The sequence below is a fragment of the Chrysemys picta genome, chromosome 3, assembly GCF_011386835.1.
Source record: "Chrysemys picta bellii isolate R12L10 chromosome 3, ASM1138683v2, whole genome shotgun sequence".
NCBI classification, from domain to species: Eukaryota; Metazoa; Chordata; order Testudines; family Emydidae; genus Chrysemys; species Chrysemys picta.
Genome location: NC_088793.1, coordinates 14,652,104 through 14,678,625, shown reverse-complemented (window position 1 = coordinate 14,678,625; position 26,522 = coordinate 14,652,104). Strand labels below are relative to the sequence as shown.

The 26,522-nt window shown below is 46.0% G+C and overlaps 1 protein-coding gene across 3 annotated transcripts in view; it reads right to left on the bottom strand.

Moving 5' to 3' along the window:
- PKHD1 (PKHD1 ciliary IPT domain containing fibrocystin/polyductin) overlaps window positions 1-26,311 on the bottom strand; it is a 380,982-nt gene extending 354,671 nt beyond the window's left edge. For all 3 annotated transcript variants that reach the window (XR_010599356.1, XM_065587493.1, XM_065587494.1), the window contains exons 1-10: window positions 26,121-26,311; window positions 23,278-23,425; window positions 21,895-21,972; window positions 20,090-20,234; window positions 18,904-19,003; window positions 12,828-12,885; window positions 8,997-9,075; window positions 6,727-6,801; window positions 2,037-2,101; window positions 138-177 (exon numbers count right to left, since the gene is read on the bottom strand). Coding sequence is in view for 2 of the 3 variants with exons in the window: in XM_065587493.1 (XP_065443565.1) it covers window positions 138-177; window positions 2,037-2,101; window positions 6,727-6,801; window positions 8,997-9,075; window positions 12,828-12,885; window positions 18,904-19,003; window positions 20,090-20,234; window positions 21,895-21,972; window positions 23,278-23,329 (692 nt within the window). In the remaining variant the exon portion in view is untranslated. The remainder of the gene's footprint in view (window positions 1-137; window positions 178-2,036; window positions 2,102-6,726; window positions 6,802-8,996; window positions 9,076-12,827; window positions 12,886-18,903; window positions 19,004-20,089; window positions 20,235-21,894; window positions 21,973-23,277; window positions 23,426-26,120) is intronic.
- Window positions 26,312-26,522: the final 211 nt, after the last annotated feature.

Sequence of the window (26,522 nt, the reverse complement as noted above, 5' to 3'; positions counted from 1 at the left end):
AGACAGTAAAGGGCCGTGGATAGGTATGTATAAGCAAGTTCTATGAAATGTATCCCAGTACTCTTTCTGGACCCAGAAATGCAGCCGTACTACCATAGGAAACCACAGATGAACGGGGCAACGTTTCTGTTACTCACTTTCCTTTGTTAAACACTGAAAAGCTAATGTTCTGCGAACCTGTTGGAAGGGAAAACAGACACAGTTAATGCAGGAACGTGGGGGAGTCCGTAGAAAAAGCACACTGGACTAGGATCAACACTAGGGTCCTGATTCCCCTTTCTTCACTGACTTTACCCCAGTGTATCTCCACTCACTTCAGGGGAGCTGTTCGGATTTACAGCGAGAGGACAAAGTACATCAACTAGTAATGCTATGAGAACACAGAAACCTGAGAACCACACCCCAAAAAACCCACTGAAGCGGTCACACCAAAACCAGATTGCACAGTCTCCAGCTGACACAGGAGCCTGCCACATTATTATTATGGGAGCACCTAGAGACCCCAACTGAGATCAGGACCCCGTTAAGCCAGTCGCTGTCGCGTTTTACAATCTAAACATACAAAACAGAGTCCGGGGAAATAAGGCACACAGAAAGCTTCAGAGTAACCTTCTCAAAAGCCCCTAAGTCCTGTTTTCAAATGTGAATAAGGCTCTTAGGAAGTTTAAGGCTCACTCAAAGTCGGTGGGATTTCAGCTCCTAAGTCACTTTTGAAAACAGGGCTTAGGCACTTTTGAAAATGTCACCTAACGTGACTGCCCACAGCCTCCTAGCCAAGCCAGGTCTCTAGAATCCCAGTTCAGTGCCTTAGCCACCAGACCTAAACAACTCTGGGCTTCCACCAGGGCAAATCCTTAGACATTGGTAATCATGTGAGGCAGCTGTCCCTCCAATTTTCTCCTGGGAATGGCCTATATCAAAGGCTACAATTCAGATGACAAGCATAGCAGAAGGGGCATCTTCACAGCCCTAGTAACACAGTGATGTGAACCCATGAGCAATGGACACACTGAGCCCACAAATACCATCAAAACTCAGCTACTCCAGGGAAAGGGCCATAAAAGTACATAGCCAGGGACAACTCATTCTTGTGCACCTCCACTTAGATACGAGGAGGAAAGTTATCATATAAAGAACAGGAGTACTTGTGGCACCTTCGAGACTAACAAATTTATTTGAGCATAAGCTTTCGTCAGATGCATAGAATGGAACATATAGTGAGGAGATATATGTACATACAGAGAACATGAAAAGGTGGGAGTTGCCCTACCAACTCTAAGAGGCTAATTAATTAATATGAGCTATTGTTGTCAGCAGGAGAAAAAAAACTTTTGTAGTGATAATCAAGATGGCCCATTTCAGAAAGTTTGACAAGAAGGTGTGAGGATACTTAACGTGGGGAAATAGATTCAATTTGTGTAATGGCTCAGCCATTCCCAGTCTCTATTCAAGCCTAACAATGTGATATATGCCATCATGTGCCAGCAATGCCCCTCTGCCATGTACATTGGCCAAACCAAACAGTCTCTACGCAAAAGAATAAATGGACACATATCTGACATCAGGAATCATAACATTCAAAAACCAGTAGGAGAACACTTCAACCTCTCTGGTCACTCAGTAACAGACTTAAAGGTGGCAATTTTGCAACAGAAAAGCTTCAAAAACAGACTCCAACGGGAAACTGCTGAACTTGAATTAATATGCAAACTAGATACCAACAACTTAGGCTCGAATAGAGACTGGGAATGGCTGAGCCATTACAAACATTGAATCTACCACTGCTACTCTGAAACATGTAAAGAAAGGTGAAGGTCAAAAAATGGGTGAGGGAGGGAAATATTTACAATAAATAAGTCATTAGGTTACAATAATAAGACCATAGTCAGAAAGGACAGAAACGTTCCAGGGACTCACTCCCAACCCTGGGTTTCCAATGGGACGGCTGTACACGCAGCGGGTATTTCATTAATTATGACACCTTTCGAGGCAGAGACCAGAATTGTAGGTGTACATGTTCTCTTCTTTCCACTGACCGATATAGCTGCCTTCTACACGGCACTGTAAGGTCCCCGTTCCATGATCCATCTGAATGGGATAGCTGTAAAGAGACAGAGAAATTGTGCTGCCTTTAAAAAGGAAAGGGAACATAAGGAAAACACAGCATTACCATTCCAAACAAAATACAGGTTGTCCCCAGCTCCAGGGCTTGATCCTGATACTGGAAGGATGCTTGGACCCTCAGCTTAAATGGGACGTGAGGGCAAACAGCATCTCACAAGACTGGGTCACTGGAGACGATGCGTAGGTGGAGGGATGTAAGGAAGAGGTACAGTCCTGAGGTTGCTGTGATGCAGACAAGCTACTGGGCAGACCTTTCTGGGCATATCTACACTGCAAAGTAAGCCCAGGGTTCAAACTCAGGCTCAAGCCTAACCCCTCTTCCAGCTACCCACAAATCGTGCTAACCACAGGGCTGGAGGGTCCGAGCCTGAGTCAAGCCAGGAACCAGGACTCAAGCCTTATTGCTGTGCAGTATAGACGCAGCCCCACTGGACTCATGCTCTGGGATTCCACCAAAATTATCCCACAATCCCACGAGCTGACTTTCTTTGTTCTCTTGAAAGTCAAGTTTGGTGGAAAGCCAAGTTTTCCCACAGTGCACCATGAACAAAGGGCTAGAGTAGCCACATTTTGGGAGGGCAGCAGGAAGTCTGGGATATGGGTGGTTGGACTTGGGCCTGCATAATGGGATGGGACCCAGGATTCAACAAGTCCTAACCTGGGGCTACCACTAAGTGTAGATGCTCAAGCCTTAGGTTAACAAACCTGTCCACTAACTCGAGTTCTACTGACCCTGGGCTTACACTGTAGTGTAGACATACACTCTATGGCCCCAACGTATGAGAAATGCAATAATGGCTTAAAGGTGGACTTTGGCCTCTGTCACAATGTGGACTGGGCCCCTTTAAGGAGCCCCAGCCCAACTATGCCTTATTAATAGCCCCTAGATGGGGCCTGATAGACAGCCACTGGCCTCTCTCAAGATCCAAAGGGAAACTGTGACAGAGACCAGGAGACTTCTGAAGAAGACCCTTGACTGGGAAGGGTTTGGGCCAGGAAGCAAAAGGGCTGAAGGCCAGAGGAAGCGGACTCCAGGGAAGAAGGGAACATTCCAGCTAGGGAGGGCTGGGAGTTGCCTGCTGAAAGCAGGGAATTGAGTTGAACTTTGTAGAATTAATTTTGGGACTGAGTTTTGTTTTGAACTTTGATCTTGATAAACCCAGCCCCTTCGGAGGGATGGATTGCCTGTATGCACAATTTATTAAGGAGTCCTGAAGAGGGAAACAGAGGCAGGAAGCTGCAAAGCCACCCTGGCCACAAGGGGGTGCTCAGGAGGAGGCAGACCCTGAGTATCCACCCCCCACCCAAACCACAGAAACAGAGAAACTGAGAATCAGGCCCCGTGTGTCTTTCTAAGACGAGGGGAGCCTGCACATTTCAGTATTGCCAGAGCAGTTCTCTCTCGGAGGGGTGGTTATAGATTGCTAGCAGGCAGGCTAAGAAGGTTGTTAATGTTGAAACTGCCTTGAAAAAATCAATGATGCCAAGGGTAGGTTTGTAAAAGTTTAAACAATGATTGGACAAACCGCTTAAATCCATAGCAGTCTGGCCCCGCCACTTCCATATTTTAAACAAAGACCTTTTCATCAGCAGCTGAGAAAGAATTTATGATTGAAGGGAACTGAGATAGTTTGTATTTGGCTAAATAAGTAATGCAAACTGGAATGCCACTGCCAGGAACTGCTGTCCTGGGGGCATGAAAACTCCCCTCCCCATGGAGATCCACTCTGGCAGCTTTCCTATTACACTACACTTAGTCACCTACACCTGTATTTAAAGTGAGTGAAGATACTTCCAGCCTCTGTGTCACTTAGAAGAGTCAAGAGCCTGATCCTCATCTGCAATGAACTCATGCACAGCTGACCTTGTCTACACTGGGAGCTGCATTGGTGGAGATCCTGTCTACAATCTGTATTGGTGCAGCTGGCCCCAATTTAACCCACAAGGGGGGGGGGGTAAAACATGCCTCATACTGTGTAATTGCTTCCAATGCTGGGGCTTTGCATTGGGGGCAACTCTATCAGCAGCTAAAATCCCAACAGCAATAAGGCCTGAGCCATTCTGTCACCTCCGCTGATCCTGAGATCCACTGGTCTAATTGGCACTAGTAGGATGGGGCTGTTCTGCCAGCCAAAGCGCCCTGGGGAGTGCTGTGCATTCCAGTTCTACCCTCTGCTTCCTCCCTGCACACTCCTAATACACCTCCTACACTGGGGTGGGGTGGAGCGGGCAGAGCAAAGGCCGCTATGCTGGCCCACTCCCATGGCCTAAAAGGACCTTAGCTGTCAGGCACTATAGGCTTGAGTTCCCTCAGCTGAGCCTGCGGCTAGCCTGCCCAGTCCTCAGGCCAGTTAATGAGCCCAGTTAGGCTGCGGCAGAATCGCCTGATTGGCAGGCCTGCCCAACTGGCTGCAAGAGGCCCACAGGTCTTCACTGAAGCCAGGACCAGCTCCAGGGTTTTGCCGCCCCAAGCGGCAGGAAAAAAAAAAATCGCAATTGCGATCGGCGGCACTCCGGCGGCAGCTCCGCCGCGCCACTTTCTTCTTCAGCGGTAATTCGGTGGCAGGTGCTTCCCTCCGAGAGGGACCCGCCTCCGAATTGCCGCCGAACAGCCCGACATGCCGCCCTTTCCCTTTGGCCGCCCCAAGCACCTGCTTGCTGGGCTGGTGCCTGGAGCCGGCCCTGACTGACGCTCAGCAGCAGCGGCAGGTTGTTGGCTGCTCAACGCTTACACAGACAGCTGCAATCTCCCCTGTGCCTGCCTGCTCCCAGCCTTGCTCCTATCCCATTCCCCTGCTTGGTTCCTGACTCAGCTCTGACCCTTGGCCTAGTGGTTAAAGCCTGTTCCCAGCTTTAACTACTAGGCCAGGCTCCAGCTCAAACCACTAGGTCCGATCTCCCACATCCCAGTCCCTGACACTTAGCAAGGACTATGGAATCAGTCTCTTGTCCTTTGTTCAGTGCACATTTCCTAGCATGCCACTTAGGGTGACCAGAAAGCAAGTGTGAAAAATCGGGACATGGGGTTGGGGGGTAATAGGAGCCTATATAAGAAAAAGACCCCAAAATTGAGATTGTCCCTATAAAATCAGGACATCTGATCACCCTAATGCCATTATACTCAAGTTGGCAATGATTAAAGCCAAGAGACCAATTTTTGATGGAACAATTTTCCACCCGAAGACGCAGTTTCATCAAAACCAAAATGTTTTGTGGAAAAGGGACAATTTTAACAAGGTGTTCACTGGAAAATTGTCAAAATGAGTTGTTTTGACTCTCACTGTTTCAACTTTGATATTAGATTAAAGTATTGATTTAAATATATTTATACCTATACTGCATTTATCAGTCGACATATTGTATTCAGTGTTTTATATTATACCATTTTGACACTATCAACATGATCCAATGTTTCTGAATCTAATTTTTGCTGAATTTCTGTTCCACGAGAAATTTTAACTTTTTGTTCGGATTTGGAGCGAAAACAACATTTTGAAATGGCAGAATTTCCTGCAGAACATAAATTCAGTTTTCCAAACAGCTCTAATAACTGTGCTGTTCCCTAACAGGATGCAAGAGAACCAGGAACCTAGAACCTCCCCCAACTCTGGTAATCTAACAAGATGCAAGCAAACAACGAAAAAGATGAAATTCAATAAAGACCAGGGCAAAGTACTTCACTTAGGAAAGATCAAATGCACAACTACAAAATGAAGAATAAGAGGTTAGGTGGTTGTACTGCTGAAAAGGGTCTCATGGTTATAGTGGATCACAAATTGAATGAGTCAACAATGCAACGGAGTTGTGAAAAAGGAGTGTAGGAACAGGAGTGTGTAAGAAAGACACAAGAAGTAATTGTCCCGTTCTACTCAGCAGTGAGGAGACCTCACTGGAGTATCGTGTCCAGTTCTGGGTGCTACGCTTTAGGAAAGATGTGAACAAACCGGAGAGAGTTCAGAGAGGAGCAGCAAAACTGATAAAAGGGTTAGAAAACCTGATAAAAGTTTAAAAAAAAATATTGGGCATGTTTAGTTTTGAGAAAAGAAGACTGAGAGGGGAGCTGATAACAGTCTTCTAATATGTTATGGGCTGCTATAAAGAGGACTGTGATCTATTGCTCTCTGTGTCCACTGAAGGTAGAATAAGAAGTAATCCGCTTATTCTGCAGCAAGGGAGATTTAGCTTAGATATTCAGGAAAACGTTCTAACTATGAGGGTAGTTAAGCTCTGGAATAGGCTTCCATGGGAGCTTGTGGAATACCCGTTATTGGAGGTTTTTAAGAACAGGTTGGACAAATACCTGTCAGGGACAGTCTAGGTTTACCTGGTCTTGCCTCCCCGCAGAGGGCTGGACTCGGTGACTTCAAGCTCCCTTCCAGCCCTACATTTCTATGAAAATCAATGATCTAGAACCCCATGCTCTCCAACAGTTTACCCAATGAGCTGACTTTCCAAGAGCCCCTCGAAATTGTGACAAAGCACCTGCCTTTTGTTACCATAACCCAGATGGACAGACCATCCTCTACAATCAAGCATATTGAGATCTCAAAGCAATATGAAATTAGCTACAACCCAAAGCAAAAAGGAAGATCACAAACTAACATGCTTCTCGTTTGCTTGTTGGCAAAAGAACAGAGGCTGATCCATCCGTCTCCTTCTGCCTCGAGGATAACAGGGCTAGATAGGAAACAAACAGGAAAGATTTGACATTAGGGGAAGCCATTAAGCCCTAGGATGAAAATCTGGACCTGCTGAAGTCACTGGCAAAACACCCACCGGCTTCAGTGAAAAAAGCAATTCCATATTTTGGAACTATTTGACTTGACATCACTGGAAAGCTGTGCCCCATACACCTTATGAAACGTGCACAACTCTTGCAAACCTAAGGAGCCCTTTCCTCAGTCACTGGGCATTTTACAAGATCCACGTGAATGAGGCAAGAGCTCGTGTGAAATCCTGCTCCAGTCACTGCACATATTCACTACAGGTGAGCATAGCGTTCCTGTAAAACTATAGGCTGAATCTATTCACTCTGTTGAATTTTCTCAAGTATGCTCACCCGTGTTTTGAGGTTATATGGTAAATAATGAAACTAGCATTTCAGTGGAGGATACCAACACACCAAAGCGACACAGAAACACATTCCAACTTTCCATTTCATTAACCACAGCACTTGTCGTTCCCATTGACGATGGGTGAAACAATAACTGATATTGAACACAGGATGTTAATCAGTATCCAGAGGCTAGGACTGCCGACTCTGAATCAGCTGGTGTCAATCAGTGCAGCTCTACTGGCTTACGATTAGGGCTCCGTGTCACGGAAGTCGCGGAAATCACAGATTCCATGACTTCCTGTGACCTCTGTGACTTCTGCAGCGGCCAGTGTGGCTGACCAAGCCACTGGCCCTGGAGCTAGCTGCTCAGGTGGCCCTGGGGACAGCCACACTAGCCGCTGCTCAGGCGGCCCCGGGCGGCTGGGGACTGCCTTTGCAACGGTCCTGGGGGTGGCCAGAGCTGCCGTTGGCCCCCCGGGACTCCCCCCACCCTGATGGTGGCCAGAGCAACTGCTGGTCCCCCTGAGGCTCCCCCCGTAGCAGTGGCCAGAGCAGTCACTGCCCCCCCACGTGGGGCTCCCCCCATCAGCACCCCCTCCTAAGATTCAATCAGGGGTATTTATGGTATAAGTCATGGACAGGTCACGGGCTGTGATTTTTTGTTTCTTGCCCGTGACCTGTCCATGACTTTTACTAAAAATACCCATGATTAAATCCCAGCCTTACTTATGATTTATACCGTCTGAAGATTTAGTTCCCTAATCGGAGAATTTACCATGCTGTATCAGACCTGCGACCCATCAGAATGCTGCCTCCCCTGCAGTGAATGTCTGATGCTTCAGAGACTGGTGAATAAAACACCCATGGCAAACCTGCAATGGGAGAATATTTCTTCCTGACCCCTAGGCCGATCAGTTAAATTCTTGAAGCATGAGGTTTGATTACCCTTCTCTTCACATAAATTACTGCAATAATTTAAACTTAAAGTAACTGTAGGCCCTCTGGGCTCTGATTCTCCACAGCCTTGCACAACCATGCCTACACGTACCAGTTCAGAATCCTCCAATCACTTATCCTAGTGGTAGCATTTTATACCCATTATACCCTCCATCTTGTGTGACCATTTATACCAATGCGAATTCAGAATGGTGGAATTTTACACCAACCTGACCCTGGTGTGAATGACCACGTAAGCAACAGGGCAATGGAAAATCAAGTCGTCCCTCTGTGGAAGTGCAAGTGACTCTATGAAGCTCAAGGCAATGGAGAGTAAGGCACACAGCCCAGATCCTTAAGGGTATTTAGGTATCTATCTGCCAGAGATTTCAATGGAAGCTAGGAGTCTAAAGACCTTTGAGGATTTGGCCCACTGTTTCTTCAGAGCTCTGCTTTAACTTTCCATTTGCCATGAAAATTACTCTCCCCAACCAAGCTAATAGAATTTCTAAAAATGCAATTGGAACAGAACATTTATTAACTTGTAGTTTCCTACATTTGAAATTAGTTTGTTTTAATCTGTTAACCAAAATAAAACCTCCAACAACCCGATGCAATTACAGTACAATTCACACTGAGCCACAATTGACTGTGCTGCCGCTCAATAAACGGACTAGCTTAATGGACCAGTTGCAATTAGATTAACGAAGTTTGCTGGAGCCCAACTCGTGAGCGGCAATAAACCACAACAAGAGGAAACCGGCAGTTCCGTGCCAACTGGTTGCAATTTATTGCTGTCAAGGAGGCTGGTCGAAGAAAGAAATGCCAAAAAAAAAACCAATCACATGGACAGAGCCAGAACGTTAATATATGTAATTACCCATCAATATAGTCAACATTAAAGTCAATGGTTTCGTATCTTCCAGCAATGATCTGCCCGCAGACTTGTATTACGTTTCCTGTTTAAATGAGAAAGAAAATGAAGGGATTATTTTTAAAGCAGTATGCTAATGTTTGTGGAGTAAGGCAGCTAGCAAAGTAGGGGTTAAGGGCCAGATTTACTAAGGGGTATTTAATAATTATTATTATTTGTATTACCAGAGTGCCTAGAAGTCCCAGTCGTGGCCCATTGTGCTAGGCACTGTACAAACATAGAACAAAAAGACAGTCCCTGCCCCAATGAGCTTACAATCTAAAAGACAAGAGACAGCAGATGGATCAAGACAGGGGAGTGGAAGGAAACAATACAGGTGCCTCGTAGGATCTACAAAAGTCCTTAAGCCAGCAGGCACCTAGCTCCCATTGACCGTCAACAGGAGTCAGCTATTTCACTCACTTAACTGAAAACTCGTTTTTGGTTTTAAACTGAGAAATTCAATTTCTTGTTTTTCCAACAGACACCAACCATTTTTGACAAAATGAAATAAAAAAGCCATGTTCCTCTAAATTTTTAATTGGTTTAAAACAAAGTATATAATTACCTGACCAGCTTTTCTGCTGAGTCACTTCAGTTAGCCAAACAGCATCTTCTGGACATTTTTTTTTTTATTTTGGAGACCTGAGATTGTGCTTTTATGTTAATTACAGACAAGAATCAGCTGAGCACTTGCTTAACTTTGAGCTAAAGAGTAGCCCCATCATTATTCAGGAAAGCATTTAACCCCTGCTTCCCTTTTGGCATGTGAATTTCCATTAGACTATCTGCATGATTAAAATTAGGCATATTCTTTAGGACTCCACTGAATTGGGGCGGTCAATGCAATACTGAGACTGAATAGGTAAAAACCACAACAAAAGTCAGTGGGTCAAAATCTGCTCTCTTTGCCCCTAACTCCAGATTAACACCATTGATTTCAGTGGGCACCTTTCACTTTGACACGGGTGCAACTCAGATCAGAATCTACCACCACGCATGGGAATTATGAGCTGGAAAACATGGTTATCCCCATTGCACAAGTGATTGAATTGAGGCACAGAGAGGTTAAGGGACAGATTTTTAAAGGAATTTAGGCACCAAGTGGGATTTTCAAGTGTCCAGGGCCCAGATCCTCAAAGGTATTTAGGTTCTGAACATCTGTTGATTTCAGTGGAAGTTACAAGTCTAAGAGCCTTTGAGGATCTGGGTCTGGGTGTTTAACTCTAATTTAAATCAATGGGATTTAGGCACTAGACACTTTTGAAAATCCCAGTAGGCTCCTTTGTGCATCTTTGGCCATCTAAACACTTTTAAAAATCTGTCCCTAAATGATCTGCACAAGGCCACACAGGAAGTCAATGGAAGAGCCGCAAATAGAACCCAGGAGTCTTGATGGTCAGTCCTCTGCTCTGAATGAGACAACACTGCCTCCCCGTTGCCTCAGTGAGGTCAGTGCCAGTAGGCCTGGGCCAAGTAAGTACATTTTGCATCATGCATTGGTGAAGTGTGATTCATCAAAGCCCTGAACTTCTGCCAAGGACAGGGCCAGCTCAAGGGGTCAGAATCTGGCTTTTGTTCCTTGGGGACTAGCAGGCTGTTTAACTTTGCAATAGACATAAACTGCAAGAGGACAGGATTGTTAACTTCTTGTATCAATGTGACCCTAACAACATTTACTCCACTTCTCCCCTGGCTTTTGACTGGTAACTTCAAGGACTTTCCAATAAAGCGGGTGGAATTGAGTGGAAAGAAATTGCTGAAGAGCAATTCCTGCTTTGAGCAGGGGGTTAGACTAGATGACCTCCTGAGGCAGTAGGAGGGAAGCAGGGGGAGCGCCTGCTCCCCCGAGCCCAGAATTCCCCAAGTGGCGCCTTTTCCAGCACCACTCCGTCTTTCGGCGGTCCTGCGCATGCGCCGCTCTGTCTTTCGGTGGCATTTTGGCGCATGCGCAGGGATGCCGAAATGCCGCCGAAGGACATGCGCCTTTTTTCTCCACCGCTCCTCCTCGGCAGCAACCCTGGCTACGCCACTGTCCTGAGGTCTTTTCCAACCCTAATCTTCTATGATTCTAAGAGCAGGCTTCTGGTGTTCTCAGCAGGAACTTATTCTATAAAAATGATGGGAGTGGAGGCAGTGCAGGGTTCACACACTGGAGTAAATAGACTTGAGGCAGTGCAGGTTGTCCTTATTTCCCTTTTTAGAGATGGGCACTATATTTGCCCTTTTCCAGTCTTCTGGAATCTCTCCCGTCTTCCATGACTTCTCAAAGATAATTGCTAATAGCTCAGATATCTCTTCAGACAGCTCCTTGAGTATTCCAGGATGCATTTCATCAGACCCTGGTAATTTGAAGACACCTAACTTGTCTAAGTAATTTTGGACTTGTTCTTTCCCTATTTTAGACTCTGATCCTACCTCATTTTCACTGGCATTCACTATGTTAGACGTCCAATCGCCACCAACCTTCTTGGTGAAAACCAAAACAAAGAAGTCATTAAGCACCTCTGCCATTTCCACATTTTCTGTTATTGTCTTCCCCACCTCATTGAGTAACAGGCCTACTCTGTCCTTGGTCTTCCTCTTGCTTCTAATGTATTTGTAGAATGTTTTCTTGTTACCCTTTATGTCCCTAGCTAGTTTGATCTCATTTTGTGCCTTGGGCTTTCTAATTTTGTCCCTACATACTTGTGTTATTTGTTTATATTCATCCTTTGTAATTTGACCGAGTTTCCACTTTTTGTAAGACTCTTTTTTGAGGCTCAGATCATTGAAGATCTCCTGGTTCAGCCAGGGTGGTCTCTTGCCATACTTCCTATCTTTCCTACGCAGCGGGATAGTTTGCTCTTGTGCCTTTAATAATGTTTCTTTGAAAAACTGCCAACTCTCTCCAATTGTTTTTCCCCTTAGCTTCCCATGGGATTTTACCTACCAACTCCCTGAGTTTGCTAAAGTCTGACTTCTTGAAATCGATTGTCTTTATTGTGCTGTTCTCCCTCCTACCATTCCTTAGAATCATGAACTCGACCATTTCATGATCACTTTCACCCAAGTCGCCTTCCACTTTCAAATTCTCAACCAGTTCCTCCCTATTTGTCAAAATCAAATCTAGAACAGCCTCCCACCTAGTAGCTTTCTCCACCTTCTGAAATAAAAAATTGACTCCATGCCCTGCCCCTCCTCCAAGGCCTTGCCCCTGCTTGCTCCATCCCCCTTCCCTCCGTTGCTCGCTCTTCCCCACCCTCACTCACTGTCACCGGGCTGAGGTAGGAGGTTGGGGAGGGAGGGACGGAGGGCGGGCTCTGGCTGGGGGTGCAGGCTCTGGGGTGGGGCCAGGGCTGAGGGGTTTGGTGTGCAGGTGGGGTTTGGGCTTTGGGGTGGGGCTGGAGATAAGGCAATAAGGGGTTTGGGGTGCAGGAGGGGGCTCCAGGCTGGGCCAAGGGGTTGGGGCGTGTGGGGAGGGTCCCAGTGGCATTTACTGCGGCTCTGAGGAAGCGGCCACCAGGTCCCTGTGGCCTCTAGGCGTATGGTTGGCCAGGCGGCTCTGTGCAGTGTGCCCTGCCTTTGCACCCCCAGGCGCCACCCCCCGCAGCTCCCACTGTGCCTGATCCAGAGGATATGAGTCTTACTAACTATAGAGCCTTGACTTCATAGCTCAAGCTATCGTGGCTCATGCTTTCAGCTCTATAGGTGTCTAATTTAATCCCCAGTGTATCAGCTAAAACGACAGCCCTTGCACAAGGAAGATGAAAATATGTAACATCAAAGATGTCTCCATTTTAAAGGAAGATCCCTTACCTGGGACTCCAGATGGTGGATTAATTTGGTAAACCACAGGTGTCTGTGCAATAGAAAACTGCAAGAAGAATTTTGTTGTTAAACAAACAAGTTTGCACAGCAGCCCTACAAGATCCGATTATGCATCATTCGCAACACAGCTGGCAACCAGCATTTCAGACACACTTATTTTGGGGCTTGTCTTTAAAGTGCATTTCTACTCTGATGAGTGACTATGTAAAACTGCCCCCTTCTTATCAGCAAATTTGCTCCCCATGTGTTCTCAGAGTCAGATCTGCTGATTTGAGTGATGACAATCGGTTTCTACTGCTGGTTACTCCTGCTAGCTCTGCAGAACCAGCACAGCGAAGAGAAAAGAGAGCTGCATTCTTCTCCATCTTCTGCCTCACCAACAAAACCGTTATTAAGTTGCTAATCAGTTACACTGGTGCATCCTCACTGAAGGCAACCGTCTATACAGGGGTCACCCAGGGTCTAATTTGACCTGCAGGAGAGAAGGGCAATATGATCTCATGCTCCAAAACATAACCCGATCATTGCAGAAATTGGAAACTAAGGGCCAGATTATAACTCTGGGAACTAATCTGAGATGAGGAAGCCCCTATATGGGCAGAGCAGTGGGGGGGTGAGGGAGGATGCGTCCATAGGGTCAAATGCGTTCAGGGTTCCTGAGAGGAGTGTGCTCGGCAAGAAGCATTTGCTGCTCCTATCTAAGAAAAGTAACCTGCTTTCCCGCTCCCAAGCAAACCCTCCACCACTACCTTGTGTGCACAGAGTGGAGATCCCAGACACAGCCCCTCTGGAATGGAGAGCATTCCTAGCCCTAGTCCTTTCCCTCGGTGCTCCTGAAGTCCTATGTCTCTGCCTCTTGAGCAGTGTCATTGCATGCAGGAAGGTGTCACTACAGTGTCTCCCCACTAGGGCACAGTCCTACATATTTCCTCTGTGCATTGCCCAGTTGACCACGGGTACCGTGGCACAGAGCTGAACCAATCATTCATAGCAAAAAACCGAGTCAATGACATTTTCCTCTCTTTCTGCTCCTCATGTGTCCGCGAGCAGCCTGAAATTGTCCCGAATTCCTTTGTTCCTTCAAAATTGCTGGCTGAATCATTTCTACAAATATTTCCAGGCCTGCTAGTGAAGGCAGGGGGCTGGGCTCGATGACCTTTCGGGGTCCCTTCCACTTCTAGGAGATAGGATATCTCCATATAATAAAGTAATAAATAAATAATAAATGATGACAGTTTGTATGCCAACGTCTGCAATCCAAGCATTAGTTTTGCTTGGAATTACAGCTCACACGGCATCGCTTGTTTTACCTGAACGTAACTCTTAGACTCAGGTTCCTGGGGTGCGAGTTTCAGTTCGAAACCCTGCTGTTTTCTGTGAATATTACTGATCTTTATAGCATGCCTATCCGTTGCTCTGGGAACTGTTTTCCCATATGCAGTTAACACTCCCTTCAAGCATTCCTGCCAGTTCACTCCTTCTCTAGACTGTTGTTGGAGAGCAAGCATAGGCAGAATGAATACGGAGCCAGCTCCTCCCCTGGGATAAACTGTCATAGCTTAAGTGACCTCCTCCAGGACCCAGATCCTTGGATGCTTTACACAAGCCAGTATCCACAGAGTATTGTGGGAGGTATTTACCCTGCTCCAACCATAGAAAGGAACGGCTGGAAGGAACTTCAAGAGGTCCTCTAGTCCAGCCTCCTGCAGGATTAAGTGTATCGGGGGGCGGGAGGTTGGCTTCTTCTGAGGCTTCAGGGACTGTCCAGTGTTAAGAGCCAGGATGCTGGATTAGATGGACCAACTCCTGCGTTCCTAGAAACACGCAGCATTTGGGATTTTCATGAGATTATGTCATCCCAAAACTGGACAACGTGTGAACTGCAGTTTCAGCTGCAGTGGTCAGAGCATGGTAAAGAAGCCCAGCTTTGTGTTCCTGGGAGGCAGTGGGTAGGCACTGGACTGAGAGGCTGGAGATCTGGGTTCCGCACATGGCCTGCTGCCTGACTGTGGCCAAATCACTTTGCATCTGTGCCTCACTTTCCCCATCTGTAAAATGGGAAGGATGATTTCGATCTCCCTTTGTGAAGCACTTTGAACTCTCCAGATGAAAAGCACCATGTAAGAGCTAAGGGCCAGCTTCACAAAGGAATTTCGGGGCCTAGTGGGATTTACACTGACTGTCAGGGGGAGGTAGGCACTTTTCTAAATCATACCGCGTGCCTATCTGCATCTTTAGACACCTAAATACCTATGTGAATCTAGCCCCAAGTATTATTAATGGGCTAAAGTAAACCCTGATTCCATTTACATCAATGGCAAACTCCTATTGATTTCAATGGGACCAGGATTTATCCCTATTAAAAAGTAAGTAAGGGTCTCCTACACTCTCATTCTCCCACCCCATGCCCACTATTCCTCTCTCTCGCAGATCCCAGCCATCTCTCCCTCCCCCTTCCTGACATATGCTTATATTCTGGAGTCAAGCACTCAGAGTATCCCCTCGAGCAACCTAAGTCCTGGCAGAGCCAGGGTCAGACTTTCCAGGACTTCACAACCTTGATTCCCTCTGAGCTGTCACGTGACACAACATAGCATCGCACTCTCGGATACATTCTGGCCTCTCCTGAGCTGGAGACATAGCAATCTAAAAAATTCATGAGCATTAGCATCAAGCTCCCTTCACGCCGGTCATCGCAAAGAAGAGAGATCAGCACCGACCAACAGCCAGCCAGACTGGCTGGAACAAGGAGCAGATTACAGCAGTGAGGCAACAGCTACCAACGGATAGGAAAACCTTCTGTGAGCAGTTCAGACTTGTCACTGCCTGCAGCGGGTTTTGCAGTCTACTGGAGAGGCCAAATTAATTTTTTTAATATTCATGGCTCACAGGTTTCCAGTCCCAAAACAAAGAGACACATTGTGTTTTATTTAGCTTGGAATGTGTCTCATTAACAGCATCCCCTGGTGATTTTTCATCAGCTCTCTAAGCTAGCTGAACTGCCCAACGACTTGTATGCTTTAATGTGCAATTTGCTGAAAACGTCGGGCTCTCCCGCTCACTCCTGGAAAAGAGCTAGACAGGACTGACTGGCACAAAGGGGCTTGTTCTCTAGCAAACAGCTATGGCTAAGGGTCCTGCTCTGCAAGGGTTAAGTGATCTCTATTACCCTAGAATAATACTACTAAATAATACACTGCTCTTATAAATCCTGATCCTGCACCCATCTGGGTCACCGGTGCTTTTTTCATTGACATTAGTGGGAGCAGAATTGAGAGTTTTAAAAAAAGGAGCCAAGTGGAATCATCCTTATTTTACAAATGGGGAACTGAGAAGGTAAATGACTCTGGCAAGCTGCCACAGTAATTCGCAGGTAGAGGTGGAAAGAGAACTCAGCCTTCTTCTGCTCTTACCAGTGCCTCCATTGCTGCATTGGAAAGACAAAACACAGCATAACGCATCTTCTTCTGCATGTCCTGGCTTCACCCACAAGCGGAAACACACCAAGAAAAGTTCTGCTGGAGAGGGGCATTTTTAGCAACCAGCCAGGTGCTCAAGCCACAGCCAGTTATTGGGATGGAATATTAATTATTTTGTGTAATGCCAAAAGTAGCACCTGTCAGGCCTTTGTACCAGCCTTAGCGTCACCACGGCAAAGCTGGGAGAGAAGGGGGACAGCGATCATGAGGACTGAATCTGATTCTATGTCCTCTCTGATAGGCTGAGGTAAGGGTCTGTGAAAAACACAAAGTCTATCCATATTTGACTTCTGGTGTGCGTGGGTCAGGGCCCATGAGACTGCAGACTCTGCAAAAACACATCTGTATAACTAACAGCTTAAAAAGTGCTTGCTTAATGGTTTTTCTTTGACTGACATGTTGTTGACGTAATTGTAACAGTCACTAAGACAAAAGGGGTTGACAGGTCTGAGGAATTTGTATTTGATCTTTCGGATATCTCTTGGAATCCCCAGCGACAGGCAGGTAGCTGGCTACTTGAACCTTCTCGTTTGACCACTCGAGACCCCTCCAGACCATGGGTAACTATTTTTGGGAGTGATCTATAACCTATTGTGTTTGTATGTTCTCAAGACTAAATAAAGCAGAGACTGAGTAACGCCATTCTTGTAAAAGTGCTGGAGACTAATAAAGTGAAGGCTTTAAGTAAAAGCATTTGATTTTGTGTGATTTATGCCAGCCCTATAGCAGACAGAGGTGTTGCATCTCCCTTGGTTTATTTCCTGAGATCGCCTTGCGGAAAGTAAAGTTACCAAGAGCTTTGGCATTAGGGGACCCCAGGTAACACTCCCAACAAGGCCAAAGCTCGCAAAGAACTGGAAACCTTGAAGGCAGAGCGGATCTCAAGATTTCCCACAGAATTTCAGAGTGACAAAGTTCAGAAATATCTGGATACGTGCCATGGGCAGCAGTGGCTGACTCCACCCTTCCCTGATGAACCCATGGTTTTGGTATACAGAGCTCTTGGGTTATCATGGGCTTCGTGCCATAGCCCATAGGGCTAGCTTCCCTTTATTATAGTCAATGTCTTGCCTTCAACTGTACATTTATTATGTTTAGCAATAATGCAAGGAACCTACAAGCCTGTACCCTCTAAGACATTTGCTTAGGAGCTAGTACAAGGCTTGAAGGGAACTAGAAGTAGAGTGTGTAGGGGGGAATTTTCTCCATAATGACATCAGCCCGCCACAGGAACATGAGCGAACATCAGCTTCTGGATGGAACATCTATAAATGTCTAACCACAAGAGTACCACAGCAATGAATTGACGTATATGATCAGTTGAGCACATTAATATTCTAAGGACACCTCAACATGAGTAGGGTGAGGAAATACAAATAAGGAAGAGGGGGGAAAACCCTCACATCATAAAAGTTGTAGTCCAGCCTGTGGGCAGTCGGAAAGAGAGATGTAGCCCTTGGGAAGTGCCAGAACGATAGACACTGGCAGTCAGGAGGAAGCTGATGGGTGATGAGGGAGATAATGGCTACCATTTCAGGTTGTTCTTCAAGGGATGGTGAGAATATATGGCTGTTCAAGTATACATTCTGTAGTATCTCTACCTACTTTACTGAGCTGGAGTGTTTGTGACTTTGCTAAATGTATTAATACATTTTTGTAAATATAGAAAACTTCCTGTAGTGTGAGTGTTACAACTGGGCACATCGGGGCTCCCAACTGTACAATTATTTTAATAACAGTGGGCCTGATCTGGGGACAGGAACCAGTCAACCCTCAAAGTGATAACTGGGAATTCTTAAGTAATCAATATAATTAATACATAATCTATGGATCGGGCTACAGAGCACCCTTCTGAACAGGCACAATTGGAAGCAGTATAGTCCAGTCGAGAAGGATCTGGACTGAAACTCAGGAGACTATTCCTGGCTCTACCAATGACCTGCTGTGGGACTTTGGGCAAGTCCCTTCATCTCTCTGTGCCTCTATTCCCCCTCTCACTATTTCTTTATTTAGACTATAGACTGTTGGACAGAGACACTCTCCTACTATGTGTTTGCACAGGGCCTAGCCCTATCAGGCATCTAGACACCAATGTAATAATATTCATAATAGCATTTTGCCATTGCATGCCTTAAAAATGCAAAAAGAGGGTGATTAGGACCCATATTGTCACATAATCACAGACAAAGACCTCCTGGGTCATCTAATCTATCCTCTGGGAATAAGGTGACCAGATAGCAAGCTTGAAAAATTGGGATGGGAGTGGCGGGGGAAAGTAATAGGCGTCTATATAAGACAAAACCCTAAATACCGGGACTGTGCCTATAAAATCGGGACATCAGGTCCCCCTACTTGGGAACCAGCGCTAGATTATTCCTCATCCCCTAGCACTTTGTCAGGGCTAGTTTTAAATGACTCAAGCAATAGCGCAGCCACCTCTTCCCAACCTAGGAGATAGCACTTTCCGAATTTCCCCCCGCCCCAACAGTCAATCGAAGTTCTCTTCTGCTCAGCCGGCTACCCTGAGTTGCAACCCCCTCTGGATTATCGTTAGCCATTTCCTCCCATCCCTCCTTGGAGTTTACCTTGAAAGTGCAGTTGTCACAAGGCATCCCACCCAGGTTGCTTATCACCTGCCCATTGGCAATCACCTCCAGCTGGTACAGCCCCTCCTGCTGCGAGGACCTTCAAAGGAAACAACAGCTCACGTGTTTTAAAGTAAAACATGGGCCAGATCCGCTGCGGGTGTAAATCCATGTAGCTCCATTGACTTTAATCTCTGTAATCTCTTTCATCTAATTTGTCTCCTCCTTAGAAGAGGGGAGGAGGCAAAAAACACTGAGGTTGACACAAATGAACAAGTGCAGAACAGGGGTGTGGAGGCAGGGACAAAAACAGAGTCAGAGGGGGACGCTGTGCCATGACCCCAGGCAAGGGGCACCGCTCCCCAGAAGAGGACTCACCAACCAGTATAACAGCCTGGCAAAGGACATTATAGCAGGTATAGCATGGGCAGCAGCTGTGGAAGTTTTTCATCGCCAGCCAGTATGCCCCAAATTTAACTTAGAAGGACCACCTCTGAGGGCAAGAGGGGAGTTCAGCTGGCAGTCTAACCACCTAGGTTGGATTTCAACACAAACCCTACATGTGTGGCTCAAAATCCATGAGTGCCCCTTTAAGAAGTATTGCTCTTGCTAGCTGTAGAGAGCCTACTCCCCAATTTTCAAAAGACTCTCAAAGCTTGGCCTAATCCTGCCGGGCCTAGGGGTGGGGATAGTGAGTCTTTCACTTGGATTAAGATCTTTTAGGACCAGAAGGGAACCTTTAGAGTCGTCTAATCTGACCTGCTGCAGAACACAGGCCTGAGAATTCCTCCCCCACCCCCCATGATTCTTGCAATGGAAGATTTATTCTTCCCACTACATATGAATGCTATTGAGCCCAGTAACTTGCGGGTGAGCAAAATCATCTCCCTTAGAAAGGCATCTGGTCTTGATATAGAGATCCGAGATGATGAATTTACCACGCCCTTTGGTGAGTTGTATCACTGGTCAATTACCCTCACTATTGAAAATCTGTGCCTTATTTCCAGTTTGAATTTTTCTACCTTTCCAGCCATTGGATCCTGGTAGGTCTTTTACGCTACTGGTTCAAATAGTCATTGAAGCTCGCACGCATTCAGAAAACAACAAGAAAACGTCCTCACATGGTTTCCTACAGCATCTTCTGCCTAGAAAGTCCTTTCCGAACCCCTTTAATAGAGTGCCGTACCTCGTTTTGCATCTGATGATGGATACATCGAAATATACAGGATGGACATCACACCGTACTGGAGGCAGAATGGGATTCACTAGGGACACTTCCAGCAAAGACCCATTGGTGGAGTACATGAACTGTAACTGGGGAGATGTCAGACCTAAGCAATCCATCAACAAACATTTCGTAAGTGCAGAATCCTTTAGTAGTCATGACAATAACATATTAAAACATTTACAGGGTGCAATTCAGATTGTGTCTAGCAACAGCAGTGCCAGCCCCTAATCAAGGATTTTAAAACCAAGTGTGGGGCGTTGTCTTTCATATTAAAACATGGTTCATCTTCCTACTCTTTGGGGTGAACTGCTTTTAAATACTTACCAGGCAACCTCTCCCAGATACATTCTGTTATAGAGCATTCTACTTGCACTGGGCCTGATACTCTACTACCTGGCACCGTGGCATTTTACACCCCCTTTCCACATATTTTGCCCGCTTATACATGACTAAGCCAAAATGTTCAAACTTGGGCACCAACGGCAGGCACCAAAATCCGTATTTAGGCACGCACAAATGGCCTGATCTTTCAGAGATCATAGAATCATCATAGAATCATAGACTATCAGGGTTGGAAGGGACCTCAGGAGGTCATCTAGTCCAACCCCCTGCTCAAAGCAGGACCAATTCCCAACTAAATCATCCCAGCCAACTTTAGGATATTTGTCAAGCCTGACTTTAAAAACCTCAAAAATGCTCAAAAGATGCTGAGGAATTGCAACTCCTTCTGAAGTCAGTGCTCAGCACCTCTGAAAATCAGGTCATTTATTTATGACCTAAAGAACGGAGCACTGGACTGGGACTCAGGACACCTGGTTCTATTCCTGCTTCTGCCACTGGCCTGCTGGGTGACCTTGGGCAAGTCACTCTGCCTGCTCTGTGCCTCAGTTTCCGTCATCTGTAAAAATGGGGATAATGATCCTGACCTCCTTTGTAAAGTGCTCTCAGATCTACTGATGAAAGGTGCTATATAAGAGCTAGGTAGCATTATTTATATAGATAATTTGGGGCAAGCAAGTTTGACAATTATGGCCTATGTGACTGACAACGTTGGCAACTCTTGTGATTTTAACCCAAGTCTCACAATACAATTGATGGTTTTCTTAAAGCTCGGCTAGTGGAGTCATGTGACTATATGAAAATCTCAGCTTTCATTTAAAAAAGGAGTACATTTCTAGCTCTTATGATTTCAGAGAAAAGCATGTCAGTGTTACTGAAGTGCACCCTAAATGCTCAAAATCCAGAAGGCAAATAAAAAGAACCCAGCATTGATTTTTTTTTTAAATCTAATGATTTTTCAACCCAATCTCATGATTTTGGGGCACCTGACTGCTGTGTTGTTGTGTGGGATTTTGTTTTGTTTTGTTTTACATTTATGGTTGCCAATACCAGAATGACAAATTAAGAACCTAAGAACAGCCATACTGGGTCAGACCAAAGGTCCGTCTAGCCCAGTATCCTGTCTTCCGACAGTGGCCAGTGCCAGGTGCCCCAGAGGGAATGAACAGAACAGGTGATCATCAAGAGATCCATCCCCTGTTGCTCATTCCCAGCTTCTGGCAAACAGAAGCTAGGGACACCATCCCTGCCCCTCTTGGCTAACAGTCATTGATGGACTTATCCTTGATGAACGTATCTAATTCTTTTTTGAACCCTGTTATAGTTTTGTGTTTCAAAACACAGCTGACCCCTGGTCATTCTTCCAAGTGCCCCCATTTTATCCAATGATTTCCACCAATTACTATCAGCCTCCTCAAACTTACCATCCAATGTCAGGGTGATCCATGTTCCTCCAGCAAGGCTGCCCTCCTGGGGTTCAGTGAATAACTTTGCAGATGCCACTGCAAAAATAACCCAGATACTTCAGGATGAAATGTAATATGGCAGCAGAATCAGTCGTGTGCAGCATGTATCTTTACAACGGCATTGGCAATGCTTGAGACACATTCCTGCACGGGAGGTTTACTATCAACATATTCCGACCCAAAGTATATCTTCCCTAAATAAACAAATCCCAAACAGCACAACTGGAGGAACTAAAATAGATTAGAAATACATAATATGTACACACACGTATGTATATAGAATGCATACAAATGGGTGGACATATAAAGTCCAATGAGACATAAGCTCCTAGGTGCCTAAGTCCCTTTTGAAAATGAGACAGACATCTAGGCCTTGCTATGCTGAGCTTACAAGCCTGACTGCAGTCACTGCATTGCCCCAGCTTTGCTCCATTTGTAGTGTTCTGTTCTGCAGAGGGATTGGTGATAACCCACTCTAGTTAAACCTTGGAACATTTTCTTGGAAAACTATATAGAGCCCCTGAGAGCAGATACAAAGGGCTCCTTGCCTAATGGGACAGCCAGATGAAGGAGCTGTGTTCCACACCATTCAGAGATTCTGATTTGTGTTTAGGTGGATTTAGCAAACGTAGCAGAGGCTAGAAACTGAGAATGACGTCCCTTAGTTATTCACAGCAAAGACAGCAACGGAGCAAGCTTCCCTTGCCAGTGAATGACCTTATGGGACCACCTATGAATGGGAGAACATTGCAGTTCCCATTCCAACAGAGGACCTCTGCTGAGGCTATCAACAAGAGCAGTAGTTATGATAATGGTGTGTGAGATATGGACATTTTTCCACTAGGAACTAGACTGGGATCCAAATATGTTTCACCAAAATCATCAGACAAAACCATCAGATGACAAAAACTTTTGTCCACTACTGGCCTGAGTTAAATTTGAACCAACAACCTAGAGGAGATAGTCGTTTACTGCAGTGAAAAAAAAATCACTGCCATTTGTCCCAGCATTGGAGTATCAGGTAGCTGAAATATTGCACTGGACATTGCCAGTGGTCTCTATACACTTTTATTACAGACCCAACCATGGACCAGCAAAGTGGCACATTCTGTATACTAGCTACAACACTGCATGAAATGCTGCATGTTACTGCCAACGCCCTATGGCATCCAACTTCGTCCTTTCCGCAAACCACTTCATAAGCCCCCTACAAAGGCAGAGCCCCTTGCAAAGTTTCTCCCAGACTACCAACAATCTCACTGCCTTCCCAGTGGCATTCGTTCCTTTGTCCTGCTGGCCCCATAGATAATTGTTTGAGAGCCATTACCTTCTAGCACTCACCTGCAAAGAGCAGCAGCTCCACGTTCAAAAAAGACGGTATCAAAGTGTTCATCTCTGGTCCCGGACTTCAACTGTACAGGAGATTTTCCCTGAGATCGCTCACATCTTCACAGGTCTAGCATGTGGCTTTAGTACCCGCACTCCTTCCCTGTAACATTAAAAACCTCTCTCTATATTCCTTATTCACATGACAAGCCTTCAAGGCAGGCCATGCTGCTCTGAGTCATTGTTCTGCCAGGGAGGAAGGGCTGTTTCCTGAAATCAAAAAGCGCCTCGGCGAGAAATTAATTTCATCTCATTCACTAGTAAAGGTTTAAACACACACGGGGCTGATAACAGCACATGAAGCCTCATCCACTCCAAGAGCCAGATTTTCAAGTGCTCCGCACCCAGGGCCAGGTTTTCCCAAGCCCTACTTGGCACCAAGCGAGAGATTGTCGAGAGTGCTTAAGGGATTTAGGTGCACCATTCCCTCGGAAGGGCTAGGTTAAAGTCTTCTGGCTCTTCAGCACTCTGTGCAAAAAGTGTCTGTGAGCTCTGTCCACCTCCTCCAGGGTCAGATCATCAGCTGGCACTGCAGAACGCCCAGCAAAGCTAACAAAGGGCTCTGAGGTTCACCTCCTCTGCTTGGCTGCTCAAGGAGTGCTACAGCTATATGCTACCCCTTGCACAAGGTTGGTGGCTGAAGTACGACCTACCCCTGAGTTTCCCTAACTATAAAATGGGGATATTACTGCAGGGGGGAACAATCAGAGGAGGCTCAAAGTCTTAGAAAATCTATCGAGTCTCAACTCTGGTGCAACTCACAAATCGAGGAAACAGGAAGTGGGGACTAGAGCTAGCAGGAAGGTGTAATTTACTATGATTATTATGGTAGCATCTGGAGGTCCCAACCAAAATTAGGGCCCTTTGTACAGACAGCCCGGGCACCAAGGAATTTAAAATCTAAATAGACAAGATGGACAGACAGTGGGAGGGAAAATAGATATGGAGAGGTGAAGTGGCTTGTCAGTGGCAGAACCAAGACTAGAACCCAGGAGAGCAGAATACCTGGGGCAGATTTAGAAAGGAACACTAACACTAACGCTACCCCTCTGATTCTTTCAGGAGAGTGGGCGTTGTTCGAGGGAACCAGGCTGGGACACAGACACATGCTGGGAACGTATGAAGGAGTTAGGGCTGCCTAGGTTACCCTTGGGGGATGGTAAGCCTGTATAGCTAGAGCCCTGCGCGGATAAGAACGGCCATACTGGGTCAGACCAAAGGCCCATCTAGCCCAGTATCCTGTCTTCCAACAGCGGCCAGGTGCCCCTGAGGGAATAAACAGAACAGGTAATCATCAAGTGATCCATCCCCTGTCATCCATTCCCGGCTTCTGGCAAACAGAGACTAGGGACACCATCCCTGCCCATCCTGGCTAATAGCCATTGATGGACATATCCTCCATGAATTTATCTATTTTTTTATCCAAAAATTGTATCCGCAGCCGATCCATGATCCGCAAAAATGGTTCACGGATATCTGCAGATTTGCAAGGCTCTCAAGATAGGCATGTGTGTAGACTGTTGTTCGAGACTCTTTTTTTTCCTCTGTACTCTTTGTTCCTACTGCAAAAACAAAGAACACAGACGTCTACCGGGTGACCATACGCACCACTGGTCACAGACTGCCAAAGGGAAGAACCGCAGGTCGGACCGGCCAGGTAAGCACAGTCAGTGTTTAATTTGTAATGAAAGAGGTGCTGGGGGTCAAGCAATTTTTTTACATTCCTAACTGATGCAGTAAGCCCAGCGGTGCCATGGCTATGATTTGCCAAGCCTTGAGGTGCCGGGCCTCTACCCTGGCACAAATTAAGCCCTGAGCACAGTAGATACATAGGATACGGTAGCCTAGGACCCGCTCTAGGAGTGGGAGAACTGTGGGATTTCACTCCAAGCTAGGGAAAGGCAAAAGGCTGACACCTGAGGGGGGGCACTCAGAAAGACTACAAACGGGACAGAGCTGTGGTTAGACCTGGAACCGTGACAGACACCTTGTAAACTTTAAGCCTGCCGCTGCTCCTATTGAGATCAACAGCGTGGATTGTTTGAATGACATCCCCCTTTCAATCCGGCAGCCATGCCCGGCCATTAATAGCTTCCAGGGCACTTCATCCAAAGGTCTCCACACGCTGCACACACTTCAGTTAATTCATTGGGTCTCCCAACAGCCCTGCTTGAAGCAGATACGTATTGTAGCCTCTCTTTTACAGATCTCACAGAGAAGTAAGCATAGGGCTGGAACCAGGGGTGCAGGGGGCACCCCCAGCTTGAAGTGGTTTCCATCATACACAGGGTTTACAGTTTAGTTTAATGGCTCTCAGCACCTTCACTATACAAATTGTTCCAGCCCCCCTGGAGGTAAGTGACTTAGTACAATGTCCCACGGTGACTCTGTAGCAGAGCAGTGGCTAAAAATCGTAAGTTTTGTAGCCAGCCCTGGTAGGTAAACAACAGAAAGAGAAAACAGCCAGGTTCTCTCAACCTAAGTTGACAAATGTTCAGTAATATGGATTCCCTTCCCTCTGCTCCTCCTGCTTCCAGGTTCTGATAGAGATTAGCTATTCATATGTGGACACTATAGTAATGGAAGACATCCACAAACTAGTTTGCTTCTATCTTTTGTGGTATGAGCTCTGCCACTTTACAACGCAACCAGTGGTTGATGGCTCCTCCTTACAGGTCTCAATGCAACTGCAATCACGACTGGCCAGATTCTACAACCTGTACTCACAGTGACCTTGCATTTGAAGCTACACACATAAAGACACACCAAAAATAAAAAAAAAAGACAATACTGCTTACCGTTTCCTATGTGCTTTTCTTCCATAGCTCAGACGAGAGATGCACACAGCTATCTCTGGTTTCAGAATAACTTTTGTGGTTTCATCCCTTTTGAACCGGACAGCTTGGTTCGATTTTGTTGCTGTTCTGGGACAAGGGTGTTCCAAGCACTAACTCTAATTGCTCTGCAGGTAACTGAATCTTACCAGACTAGTTTGTGTGCAGGTTTAAAAGCTCAGAGCTATCCCTAGGGCAAGCTTAATAATTAACCTAAGCTCCTTATGCTATTAACCACTTTGCTCCGAGTCTTTTGTTAATGACCATGGGGAAAGCAACTTGGAATTTTTCTCCTCTTGAAATAGGATTTTATATGTGCAATGAAAACAAGCACATTTTCAAATCAATCCATTTTGTATTTTTTTT